Source organism: Myxocyprinus asiaticus, chromosome 16 (genome assembly GCF_019703515.2).
Source record: "Myxocyprinus asiaticus isolate MX2 ecotype Aquarium Trade chromosome 16, UBuf_Myxa_2, whole genome shotgun sequence".
NCBI lineage: Eukaryota > Metazoa > Chordata > Actinopteri > Cypriniformes > Catostomidae > Myxocyprinus > Myxocyprinus asiaticus.
This window is the reverse complement of record NC_059359.1, coordinates 4,380,057-4,394,403: the sequence shown is the minus strand read 5'-3', so window position 1 is coordinate 4,394,403 and position 14,347 is coordinate 4,380,057. Positions and strand designations below refer to the sequence as shown.

The 14,347-nt window shown below is 35.2% G+C and overlaps 1 protein-coding gene across 4 annotated transcripts in view; it reads right to left on the bottom strand.

Annotated features, from left to right (window-relative positions):
• The window catches only part of LOC127454302 (zinc finger protein 385D-like), a 141,487-nt gene that overhangs the window by 56,313 nt on the left and 70,827 nt on the right, over positions 1-14,347 (bottom strand). For all 4 annotated transcript variants that reach the window (XM_051721407.1, XM_051721406.1, XM_051721409.1 and 1 more), the window contains one exon: positions 13,380-13,522. In XM_051721407.1, coding sequence (XP_051577367.1) covers positions 13,380-13,522 — 143 coding nt within the window. The remainder of the gene's footprint in view (positions 1-13,379; positions 13,523-14,347) is intronic.

Here is a 14,347-nt window from a genome sequence, read left to right as displayed (position 1 = left end):
CCATAAGTCCAAAATATCTGAAACCTGGTATATATGCCTCATTTCTCATGAGGAACAAAAAAGCCTCTAGAACCCATAAAGTCCGCCATGATGGATTTTCCTGTACAATACACATTTGTCCAAAACTACAAAAATCTCCTCCTCCTGAACCATAGCTCCAACTGACTTGAAACTCAGTATGTATGTGTAGGATACATGTCTTTCAATTTGATATTTAGCAAAAATGAATACAATACAAAATGGCTGAAAGGTGTGCATTTATGTAAATGTCCACATTCTCTCAATATCCATATGTCCAAAAAATCAAATGTCATTTTGACTAATGTTTTTTCCAACCTAACGGGCTTCAAGGTGACATCACTCTGAAGTACTGTGCCAAATTTCACCTTGATATGTCAAAAGATGACAAAATTACAGTTTACTATTATTTATCGCTAACGCTAAAATAATGCTTTACAAATCCGCTAGTCATAAAACCGATACTTTGATTCAATCTCCAGTTCATATGAAGACTCTTGCAATGTTTAAAAACAAATTAATGAAATGTTGTGTACATGTGTGAAGTACATGTCTCTACCATGTCAATTTTTACATAATTTGCAGTTTTGATGATGAATCCGCATTGCTGCTTGCAGCTTTAATTATTATTATTATTTATTTTCTTAGGATTCCTCCAGTGGGAGGAAACCTATTGTTTTTGTTAGTATTCTTCTTCTTCTTATTATTATTATTCCTGTAGCTCTAAATTGCCCAATAACTCAAGATCTCCTCAGTAAAAAGTTTTGAAATTTGACACATTGATACTACAGGCTACGAGTAACTACCACACCAAAAATGGGCTACGTGAGCCTATAGGTGGCGCTACAGGCCACGCCCCAATTTGTCAATTTTCAAAGTGATGCCATTTCCACCCCATAAGTCCAAAATTTCTGAAACCTGGTATATGCCTCATTTCTCATGAGGAACAAAAAAGCCTCTAGAACCCATAAAGTCCGCCATGATAGATTTTCCTGTATTTATACAAAATTGTCCAAAACTACAAAAATCTACTCTTCCTGAACCATAGCTCCAATTGACTTGAAACTCAGTATGTATGTGTAGGATACATTAATAAAATGTTGTGTACATGTGTGAAGTACATGTCTCTACCATGTCAATTTTTACATAATTTGCAGTTTTGATGATGAATCCGCATTGCTGTTTGCAGCAATTTTATTTATTTTTTTATTTGAGAGTAAAATAGGACCAGTACACATTCTATACAGGTTTCGCTATAGAATCACCCTATTGTTTCTGGAAATACCTAATATATGTGTATGACAACATTCAGATAGAATTAACAATTCAATTCTTAGTGACGCAAAACCCTCGTAAAGAGTCAGAAAACTTTAGCTGACCCTAAAGAACGAGAGCTCTGGTTGTATATCATGTATTAGTGCATGTAAAACAGCGGAGGGATGTGAACAGGGGTGACTACATTACAACAGCAAGCATCGCCTTAGGCTGTTCTTTTAAATAGTGCTCTTGAAACTCACGCTGAACTCATAATAATCAGTGCAAAGCTTGTGTTTGAAGACTCAAGTAAGGTACTCTGGAGAGTGTAAATGGCAGGTGTGCCTTTCATTACTAAGGGCTCCTCGTGAAGTGTAACAGGATGTCTTGACTTCACCCTTCAAACATGGTGCCAACGTGGTTTCATACATACTACATAAAACAAAGTCTTGAGGCTACAGTGTAGTACACATAAGGCCCAAAATTAACACCCAACAAGCACAAAATGTAAGTTAAATTAGACCAATTTGATTTATTATTCATTTATTTTATTTATTTATTTATTTTTATTATTTACTATACTCACCAGTCAACTAGTGATCTTTTTAAGAATTTAAATATAATACGTTTAAATCAAACTGTAATAATAATAAAGTAGAGGCTAAATGTCAAATGTAAGTAAAAATAGGCTTGGGTGAGATTTCTTTGTTTTGTTTTATTCATTATTCTTTAAATGGATGTATTTATTTTTGTAATTTTTTTTATTATACTCAGCAGTAGGGGTGGGTAAAAATATCGATTTTCCAATGCATCACGTGCTTCGTTTGAACGATCTTGATATTGATTCTTAAATCCCAAGATCGATCTTTTACTCTATACGTAACCCTCCACTACAATGAGAGAAAATCACTCTCATTAGCAACCAAATTTTGCGCTATGTGACTAAAATGTATATATTTGGCAACTGGCTGGTAAATGTTTAGATTTCACTCACTAGTTGAGTAGTATATTGGTTCAGTATTCAGCAGCGAGATCCTTTCACAGCATATTCAGAGTAAATGCTGTTCCGTATAATGTGTGTCGAAAGACGAGATCAACGCGACCCATTTCTCATTCAATTATGTCTCTTTGAATACCATTTCTGTTCTCTACAGTCAGTTGTTGATCAAAAACTAAATGTAATTCTAATCACACGTAGGACAGATGAGATAAAGCTGATTGAGTCTCTCTCGTTAACATGCGCTAATTTGCAGATGCTCTAAGAGACAGAACTGGTTTTTAACACGTCTTCAACAAATCAATGTAAATACCTGTAAATAGTACAAATTATGTTATTAAACAATAAACATGTAACAAAAAATTATATATGCAATATAATATCATATTTATTGATTAAATGCATTGATTTGTTCATTTTTAAAATTAAATAGAAGAAACAAAACTATGAACGTTCTTCATGTTTTTGTGACAGGTGGCGTTTCGTCTTGATATGATGCTGCGAATAATGAAATGACTTGTGCTGTTTGTCACAAATTAAAATAAATAAATAAATAATACCCATAATTTGGACCAAAATTGTTTATTACAGTTTGTAACAATAAAAGCATCAGTGTCACAACAGTAAATTCATGCTCTAAGCTGCTGAATGTGATCTTTTGAGACATCACAATGTGTCGACACTGCATTGTCGTTACCTGGCTGTCACAAGGAGTGGTGCTTTATTGAAAACAATAGTACAAATGACTCAAACGTTAAAAAACGCTTCATGTGTACAGAAACACACGGCTCATGGAATATGACAATTTAGCAAGCTAAACCCTCCAGGCGCAGATTTGTATCTGTTTTTTCCCCTAACGATGCTGCATCTCCAATGCACAAATTGTTTTAATCAGAATGCAGTATATTACAAAGCTGCACAGACGACCTGGCAAAAAACATCGCAGTAAAAATCTGTACTCGCTCCAGGGTATTATCAGTGCATTCCAGCAGGGAGAGGCCGCTGGCACACCACCAGGGAACAAACCATCACTGTGGGAATGACAAAAAGGTTGGAATGAGAAACCGTCACAGCTGGATGTGTCTGTTTACTACACTGCAGCCCAAAACAATGAGAAAGTGAAAGGACGCTCACCCCACCTAGCTCTCACACACACCCTGTTCGTGTCAGCACATTCGAAAGCCAAACGCAATAAAGGAAAAACTGGGTCTGGGTGTGCATTCGATAGAGGTGGGGGGTCATTATTTAAAAGAATTTCGATATTTTACCTCACACTGCTGTATCAATATTGCAACACCAAGATATTTTATTGCATTTTTCACATTAATATTTCAGTAAGAAGATTAAGTGCCACTCAGAGTTAGCGCAAAAGACAATGAAGTGTAATGCGGCATTACATCAGCGAACACACAATTATTTTTGTTAGAGCAAAATGCAAACACAGAACAAGCTCGTTTCTAAGGATGTCTGTATAGATCATCCGTGCAGCTACACTGCAAGAGTTTTCATTTAATGATGAACACGCTGAAACCAAGGCATGCTATTTTATTTTTACGTTTTTTTACCAGTATTAATGTCCCTTTACTTCTCGCTACTTCTATGGCCCTACGATAAAACAGGAAGTTCAACACTTGTTGCACAAAACAACAAAGTCCAATTAAGATGAATTAGACATTTTTTATTGGTTAATTAGAGGTGGGGGAAAAAAATGTATATATCATGTTATTGCGACATTTTACCTCACAATACTTTATATGCTATATTCTAAGATATTTTGGGTTGCATTTTTCACAATATTTTTATTCAGCATGAGAGAAGATGAAACGTACCGTAACATTAGGTCAATTAGGGGCGTAGATTCTTTGGTACAACCCCCCATTATTTATACCATCAATGGAAACATCTAAATGCTTTATGCTTAGACCCTTTTATTCAGTGTACAATAGATAGTGGATAAATAGGCTTACTTGCCTTTCAAAACTGAGCTCAACTGAGGAGCTTCAACAGGTAATTTCACTGTGAAAACATTGGCCTTTTAACATTATTTACAGTAGTTTCACTCTGCATCAAAGGCACAGGCACATTTGCCCTGCCTCTTTCCTCAAATTCGTCCAATCAGATTGAAGCACCGTGCGTGCACCGCACGAAAAGTAAAAAAAAAAAAATTGCCATGTGCATGACTGTGCGAAACATAGCCTTGCAAATACTAGGCGGCAGCCGTGATGACATCACTTTGTCTGCTCGAACCCTCGCTAACAAGCGGCTGCATCAAGTAAAAACCAGGCTTGATTTTGTTTTTAATAGTTTTTAATAGTTTTATATAGGAATACACTAAACATAAAGAATCACAGCATTAATGATTATTGACCCAGATATGAATATACCATTGCTGATTCCTAGGGATGGGATGATATATCGAATTTCGAAAGAAAACAATTACGAACCGTATCATGGCATAACTCAATATTTCAAAATGTGCAACATTGTTTTCTGTCCATGTGATCATAAATTAAATAACCCGTCAAACATCACGATCTCTCTATCACTTGATTTTACCCCTACTGTGCTTTTTTCTACACTGTTTACAAGGTTCACACAAGGTCCTTAAAGTGCTTGAATTTTGCTTTTAGAACTTTAAGAACTGGAAAACCTGGAAAATCGCCTTGTTTTGATGAAAAGTACATGAGATTAAAGCAGATTGTTTCCTCCGTGTAATGTGTGTCCATTAAAGATAAGGCACACTCCACTATCATTGAATAATGTGTTTTAATATCCTTTCTGTTCGTTACAGTCAGATAAAAAAGTAAAAATAAATATTAATTTTAATTTCACAGCATGGATACGCTAAAGAAACCGAGAGATTCTCGTTAATGTTCGCTGAACCGGAACACGTGAACCGCTCATTGTACTCTTAAAGTGACAGTACTTTTTTACCATTTCATAAACAAATGAATGTAAACTCAAAGTTATTACTTGTAAACTGTACACATTATTTCAAACAGTGATGGCTCATATCATTATTATATATAAAATTTCATGATAGAATATTAATTAATAGAATGAAGAATTTTTGTATTTTTTTTACAGTTAAAATGTGATTCTAGTAATGATTAAAAAATATAAATTTACACATTCACATACTTTTTCAGGACAGTTCTATTGCTTGTTCTGCACCTGATCAGCCTGACTGCATCTCACTATTTTTGAAAACTTATTTGTTTGTGATCTTTTCTTATAGAGAAAGGTATATGAGCAACTCTTATTATTTAAACTTTGAGCATTTATATTGTGTATTAAATAACTTTATTTTGATAAGAAATTGTAATGTGTATTTTGCTCAAACATTTTTTCAGAAACTTTTTTTTTGTAATATTTTGTTACTTAAGTGTTATTATATCGAATCGAGATTATATACAGAATTATGAACCTCATATCGTATATTGAACTGAATATTGAGATAACCATATTGTCCCATCCCTACTTATTTCCATTCCATAGTGCTCATCTAATAGACAGGTTAAGATACGGCCAGCCAAGCAGTTACCGTTGATGTTCATGTGTCACTCCCAGAGTTCCACTTCAGAGCAATTTTCTGTGGAACAGCTCAGGGAGAAATCAATAGCATATGATGCTGACTGCTCTACAGGGGAAATAGAGTTTGTATTGTTTCTCAGGAAAAATGTGGGCTTCATTCGAGATAAATGGTATTTTCAAGGGAAGAAGAAAAGCCTTAACTGAAAACTGTTCAGCCTCATTCATTCACTGTTGTCTCTTTTCTCGACACGCCCAGAGCTTGCCCATTATTTACAGCCTTTAAAGGATCGTTGTTAACCCGCAGGCTGTTATTAAGTCCATAGAGCACAAATGGAGACATTTTTAAAGAAGTTTTCTGCAGCTCTTGCCATAAAACAACAATTCATAGGGAACAAATCTGTCAAACTCCAACAAAAAGAGGAAAAAAACACCATAAAAGTATCATAAAATGAGTCCATACGACTTGAGGTATATATTTAGAGTCTTCTGAAGCCATACGATAGCTTTATGTGAGGAACAGATAGAGATTTAAGACAGAAATTATTCACTGATAATCTTGCCCTCCCCCGAAGCTCACGTCAAGCCCATATTCGTGTCCAGAATTCAATACACAGGTGAGAGCCAATCCCGTTTTGGCGTCAATGACGTTGATGCGCCATTTTTTAACATGTTACTCTTTCTTTAACCTGCTTCCATATCATATGGTTTTGGAAGACTTTGGAAGAATATAGTGCACAAGTCATATGAACTATTTTTATTATTCTTCAGTGGTTGTCCTTTTCAAAGCTTGACATCCTCTATGAGCTGCCATTGTAAACAATTTAAAGAGCTGGGTGAAAATACTATGCATTCCACTGAAAAAATAACAGTATATGGATATAGAATAACATACGGGTGAGTAAGTAATGAGAGAATGTTCCTTCATAAAGAAACTATTCCTTTAAACAAAGCCATGTGAAGAAGAATCCAATCAGCTCTTCATATTTTTTGCTCTCAGTATGTCTTCTGGCTCGCTGATGCATCTGCCCTTGGATGACCTCACAGGCATCGACTACTGCTCTTCTCATCTGATAGGCTCTATAAAGCATTGCTTAACTGTTCTATTGAATCTGCATCAGATACACTTAATCTGCTCCGATTCTCCAACCACCTGAGATTCACCTCCAAAAACTGTTCTCTGATATTTAAGAATTCTCATATCAGGCCAGACCTCTGTATGGGCCAGGACAAGCCATGCAGATAAAACCTAGTAGCACCAATTTATCGTAGTATGACCTAGAGAGTAATAACTGTGTCTGAATGTTTTACTAACCAGGCAGAAGTTTCCAGCGGCAAGACATTTCCACACTGAAATCTTAATATTACGGTGCATGAACAAAAACAGCCAAGCAGAAGATATGCCATGTTTATGACCCCATTTCCACCGGGTATTAAGATGCATTTCGGATGATCCGATGACATGCGATCGGATCACAAAAACCACATATGAATGTGGGCAAAAATGCATGAGTCCACGTAACATCTGAGATGTAAACACTAATCTGTCCTGTATGCGTCCTGGCAGCAGTGAAGTGCCATCCCTCACTTGCCAATCATATGCTGCACTAAAACAAGAGTTTAAACTTTGCCGTTTACAAGAGGCTTTAAAATTAAATAACCATCCAATCGGAAAATAAAAAAGTGGATTCATACACGATCACGAGAGCTTCACGGATCTTCTTAAGTGTGTTTGATATCAACACAGATGACAAGCACGAACACCTGAAGCTCCTTTAATACAGGTAATCCACTAAAATAACGGATAATTCTGCTTGACATGTTGCGTTTGTGCTTAGATTAAATTTCAGTCGCATCTGGGAGAAACAGCACGCCATTTTTTTCGCACTTTCTTTGTCTTTTCTGACTTTGTTGTGCTTTATTATCATGCAGTAACACAGTGACATTGTGATTGATGTATGTCGTCATGAAACAAAGACCCTCCATTCCAAATCTGAGCACAAGTGGTCACAGGACATGCATTTATGTGACCAGGTGTAAACAGCGATGTGTCTCATCTGACCACATGTGACACGCATCGTAATATCAGGTGGAATCAGGGTCTATTATAAAGCATTGTGGAGTGGGAATTTGAACCAATGAGATTTCATTGTGTAATTATTCATGTTAATACTTATTAAATCAAATTAAAATTGTTATTTGTCCTAGTCTGATGTTTAAACCACAAAAGGCTGAGATTGAATTAAATAAATATACAGTCTGAATGTGCTGCACACTTCAAAGGAAATGTGAGAAGCCGAATGCTCATACACTGATAACACCACATCATAAGCATAAGCATCATGCGCGGCCAGTGTTTGTAATCGATTAGAGACGGCAGAGTGCACATTAAGCTTGAAGTGTGCAGCACAGACTATATATTTATATAATAAAATCGCAGTTGCAATTTAATATGCACATATAAGCCATATTTAAGCATTTAAGCAGGGAACTGCTTATCCGGAGTTGTGAAGCTGTCGTCAAAAACACACTAATTCAAAAAGCTTCATTCAGCTTTCTGCCATAATAAAAGCTCAATTTAACTAGACACATGAAATTGAAAATATTGCAATAGAAATATACTACTACTGTATAGTAAAATGTAATATTCAGTGTAGTAAATAATAATAATAATAATAATAATAATAATACTTAAATAATAATTACATTATATTTAAGCAATATCTCACAAGCTAGAGTGCTGTTGTAATATATAAAAGTTTTCATCGATGTTTTCATTTATATTGTGATGCTCTGCTGTGCAGCACTGTATCTGACAAAAACAATAACTCTGCAAGGATCTGTATAGAAGTACTTCATTTGATAAAAATAATGTGATGGTATGGTGAGAAATAATTGTTTTGTTTTTCAGTTTATCTTTTATTTATAAAATTTGTTTAACTTTAAAACACGGAATTCAAAAAAATTAATTGGAAAACACGGAATTCAGGAAAAAAATCAAAGGGAATTTGGGAAAAAATCAAACGGATTTCATAGGGCCCTATTTTGAGAATATTTTTAGAAATAGCATAACACTGTGTGCTAACTTGGCACGATATGACAAGCAATTTGTCTGTCCACACAAAATGCGAGATAGTTGTGACGCAGTGTTTAATGAGGAGCAGGATTTCAAGCCAATGAGATTTCATGCTGGGCTACCCAATGTCACACCAAAAAAAAAAAAAAAAAACAGAAACCAAGCTTTTGACGAAATATTTTGCCTCTTGCCACAGTCGCTGTTGACTGGGGTTTGGTGGGTAATTTATATTTTTAAATGTGGATTGTATCCATTTGACAATGTTATTTTGATTTGAAATTTTCATTTGTATGCAGATTTTTATCTAACTACATTAGCAATAAACAATACAGCATTTATTAATCTTGGTTAATGTTACTTCCAAAATATTCAAGTACATATTAAAAGTTGTATATGTTAACATAACGTAATACGTTATGAACTTAAATGAACAAATAATGAACAAACAGCCAGATTTATCAAACAGCCCTACACATAAACCTGCGGTCTTTGACGTTGCTCCGGTTTGAAAAGGCATGGTTTTAATTGAGATGACGAAAATAACCATACATTCATAAAACTATTGAAGCATATGCCTACATTGTAAAGACAGGCTTACGTTTAACTGCAGGGTAATTTGTTGGATTTGTCGATATTTGTTGGATATTTGCCTTATTTTCACATTCCAAAGGTTGTAGTAAGTTCTCAGTAGATAGACTGACTTACTACAGGTGAGATTTTTACAGTACGTCCAATAATATGAGTAGAATTCGATTATTTTAAAAACAAACTAAAATTCACCAAAAAGTTATTTTCACATTCCAAAGTTTGGTGAGATTTTTACAGTTTGTCAGTCTATCCACTGGGAAGTTACTATAACCTTTGGAATGTGAAATGACATTTTGGTGAATTATTATTTATTTATTTATTTTAAATAATCTAATACTGTATTAATATTATTGGACTTAGTCTTAGCTCAGTATATTAACTGGCAACCTACTACAACATTTGGAATGTAAAAGTGTACTTTTAAAGTTTTCTTTTTAACTTGCACATCAACTGAATGAGTGATTGGACACCACCTGTGTTTAATAGTGAGTGGAATTTTCAGACGGTCCCTAAAGTACGCTAAGCAATGAAAGCACATCGGAGCATTTTCAGTCAGAATTCTGCAGCCACACCAACTGACAGCTCTGAGTGTAGTGTTTTATGTCTGTATATTATAGTTATATAACATTAATATTTATATAACATAAAATCTAGACAATTGTGCGAAATCTTTAAAAACTTGCCGCCAGCAGAGAGCGCGGGTACGAGAAACCGAATATCCAAAAATTATCGAACCTAAAACTAACTTTACCCTGCTCTGGAAGCTTAGGTGTGAGGGACTTGCTCATCATGGAAATTATGCTAAAGGATGTTCATGAAAGCTCGACCAGTGCATTTAAAGTCAGCATTTACACATAGCCTTCACATTGGTCTGATAATAAAAGGCACACAAAACTGCTGCGTATACGAACCAGTAGGTAAAAGCCACCCATATTCCCATACAAAAACATGGATTTCGGAATGATCTGAGGTTGAAATAAGCACTCTTCGCTGCCATGTAAATACTGATTGTCTTATATTAAATATTAAATGCAATAATATCTTCCAATTTATTTGTTATCATTATTATTATTATTATTATTTATCATTTGTTATTTACTGTTGAAGCTGTTATAATTCACTGGCATGAATGCTCATCTGTCTTGGATGCACCCCACGTTAAGTCTGTATATTCCCTGAACCGTATCTTGCTTTGTTCATTGCACTGCATTATGTAAAAATGAAAATAAACCGATTCTTTCAATACTCTTTGATGATTTCTCATTTCAAAAATGCACTAAACATGATGTCAATTTAAAACGCTTATTTAAAGCATTCAAACTATAGCTGCCTTAGACTAATTATTAGGACAAAAGGTGTCCCAACTGTAAATCCATCGTGACGTGGTACATGACTTGTAAGATCGGGACTGTCCCCGGTTTTAAAGTGATATCTGGTCACCCTAACTGTGAATGTCATACCTGCACTGCATGGTACCACTTGTACCATGAATAAAACAAGTTGTGTGGCACGAAGAAGGAGAACTGTGAGAAGACATTTGGCATACAGAGCAAGGGATTAATCTTAATAACCATCTTAATAATATGTGTGTGAGTGTGTGTGAGTGTGTGTATGTGTGTGTGTGGGCGGGTTTGGGTGGTTTACGAGGACAGATTTTTAGGTTACAAACTAGTAATTACAAGTGTATTATGCTATAAATGTGGTTTATGAGGACATTTCTAGTGTCCCCATAATTCAAATCGCTTAAAAAACATACTAAATGATGTTATTTTGAAAATGTAAAAATGCAGAAAGTTTTTTGTGAGGGTTAGGTTCAGGGGTAGGGTTAGGGTTAGGGGATAGAATCTATAGTTTGTACAGTATAAAAATAATTATGTCTATGGAGAGTCCTCATAAGGATAGCCGCACCGACATGTGTGTATCACTCTTATCAATTGCTTCACATGGCAATGATTGTCCTAATGCTGAATCGCATGAAGACGAAACCCTGACTGCATGCAGTGAACAATTTACAGTTGTGTGTAGGCACTGTGTTTGACTATTTGATGAGAGTGATAGCTCAGCTGCAATAAACATGGCGAGTTTTTGAGAATAAATCGTAAAGGATTTCATATTAACTGAGACGAATTCATCTGAACAATTAAACAGCAGAGAACTTTTATTCTGTCTCACAGCATTGAGAAGACGACTGTGCACGTTGACCAATCAGAAGAAAGGGGCGTTTCAGGCCCACCCAGATGTGCGAATCAAATATTCAATCCATATATTAGTGAAATCAAATAATCAAAACGCACAGTGTCCCATGGCTATTTTTCCAATTTCCTATTTTTAGTTTGACCATTAAATCGAAATTACTATAAACAAGTCATTATTTGTTTTTTAATATTGGTTTTGTAAATGAATAATATTTTGTTTTTCTGATTTTGAATTCCTAATTGAATATGAAATGAGCAAATGATACATGGATAAAAATGACATAAGATGTTAAAACTTCTTTTCAAACAAATGTAATAAAATTTAATGAGGTTTAAGCTTATAAAAAGAAAGAAAAAAAAGAAAGAAAAAAAAACATTCCAAATGGGGTAAGAAAAATTTTGTATTATTATGATTTATTTTTTTAATAATATTTTTTTAAGTTATATAATATTGTTTTAATGATATTAAGACATTTTTTGACATACAGTATTTGGACATGGTAAACAAGACAAAAACATTATTTATTTATTTATTTTAGATACAAATATTTAGACACTACTGTCTTTTTCACACTTTTTATTTTCATCCTAACTCGATATAAAGCCTCTCAAAGCAACATTTTCCAGTTTTTGGATGCATCCATTAATTCTCAGTATGATAATATACAGTGAATATAGGCTATTTTAACTGAAACTGACATACAGTCCATGAACATGTTCATTGTGATTAACAGCGTGCCGTTTGCAATAAATCGCTCAAATTTTAAAAATGACATATCAGATGAAACTGAGACTCTAATCTTTTGACTCAAACAGGTTTCAATGTAAAAAAGTAATCGGGTTTCTTTCCAGATGTAATTTTGTTGCCGTTTGTTGTTTTGTCACATGACGAAAGTTTAACGCTTTACTGACAGCACAGAGTCTTCTAAACTGAGATCAGTCAGTTTAAATGAAATTAAATTATGCATTACGTATAGTGAAGCCTAAATACAAAGTCCATGCATGTGGACGTGGGGTCGCAAGTGGTTAAAGTTGCCCTTGCGGCTCGTGTGTCATATTCCAAGTCTTCTAAAGGCCTAAGATAGGTTTTGTAAGAAACAAACCATTATTGTAAGTAATTTTTCAGTGAAAATCCACATCCATGTATATGCTAAAACTTTTTAGAGCAAAAAAGGGATGCACTGATGACATAATGTTATCTTTAAATATGGGATGATCCTGTATTTTTGGGGCGGGTGGCAACCCTAGTCATAGTGCTCATGTACGTGCAACGGACATCAAGATTTTCCAGGATATTAATTTGAATTTTTACTTTTGAGTTTTACATTAGAAAGAAAGTCATATGGGTTTGGAACGACATGAGGGTGAGTAAATGATGGCATCATTTTTGGCTGAACTGTAAGTATTTAAGTATCAACTTTGTCTCTGATGTTTCTCCGAAACATCAGGCATGTGGAGATTGTATAAACAGCAACTGCACGCAGAGTTCATAACCCATACTAGCTACGGCAACAACTGCTTTTACATAACCAGAATGCAGCGCTAACTGTTCCACTGCAAAAAGCCCCAGAATAGCCCCTCGAATGACAATTATCACAAATGACACCCTCTTCAAACCACCATGTACGGTGTGTGTAACCACCAGCTAAACAACACAGAGAGGCTCATTAGCACCTCTAGGCTGTGAGTGTGTGTTTGTGAATGTGAGTGTGTGACTCACGGTGCTGAAGCTGGGAATGAGGCTGAGTGCGGAGCTGCTGTCCAGAGTGAAGGGGAGGAAGTGTTTCATGCCCAGTGAGGGTGGTACAGCGGGCAGTGGAGCTCGAACCAGCGCTGGCACCAGTCCACTCTGACAGGCATTACCTGAAGACGAGGAGAAAGAGAGATATTATGCAGTTGAGTTATGAGATGAACACATTACTGGTTTTATTGTGATCCATCAGTGCACAGTTTTTCCAAATAAAAAAACAATTTCATTGTAATCTTAAAAAAACGAATGATGCAGTGTACACAGACCTAACGGCAACTTTTCGTAATCAAATCAATTACCGATTGTTGCAATTATTATCATCAATGTTGTACAAAGTATCATCGCTCTTCTCTAATCACATTAGTGGACCAGAACTAACTAGTTGATAACTATCTCTAAAATCCTTATAAAGGTTGATAAGAATGTTGTTCAACCCAGAAACACTAAAATCCAATTGATAGCAATGTTGTTCCTGGCCCAACAAGGATAATGATCTAGAAAAAGTTCATGAGTGCAGTTCATGAGATCAATTTAAGCAAGACGTGATGATTCAGAACATTTCATTTTCTTTTCTATGCCACAATGCTTTGCCACACACTTTGCCAGATCGCTGCCAACAATCTAGATACTACCAACTATGAAATACACATCATGATTCTCGTAACATGTTTCCTCAAAACCAAAACAGTCTGCTATGCCATTCACCATTTAACATACTCCCTCAGAACTATTAAAACTTGTGCAATATGCTTAGTGTCAAATAGAGACTGTATTGGCTGTTATCTGTAATAGCAGTAGGCAAGAACTCTAGGGCCTAGTGGGAGAGACATAAACCAGTGGCAGAAAACAAAAGTAGATGGCTTGTTTGTGTAGGAGGGATTGGAAAGGCAGATTTTTAAAAGCACATTACATTACTTCACCAATGAAAAAAAATAAAA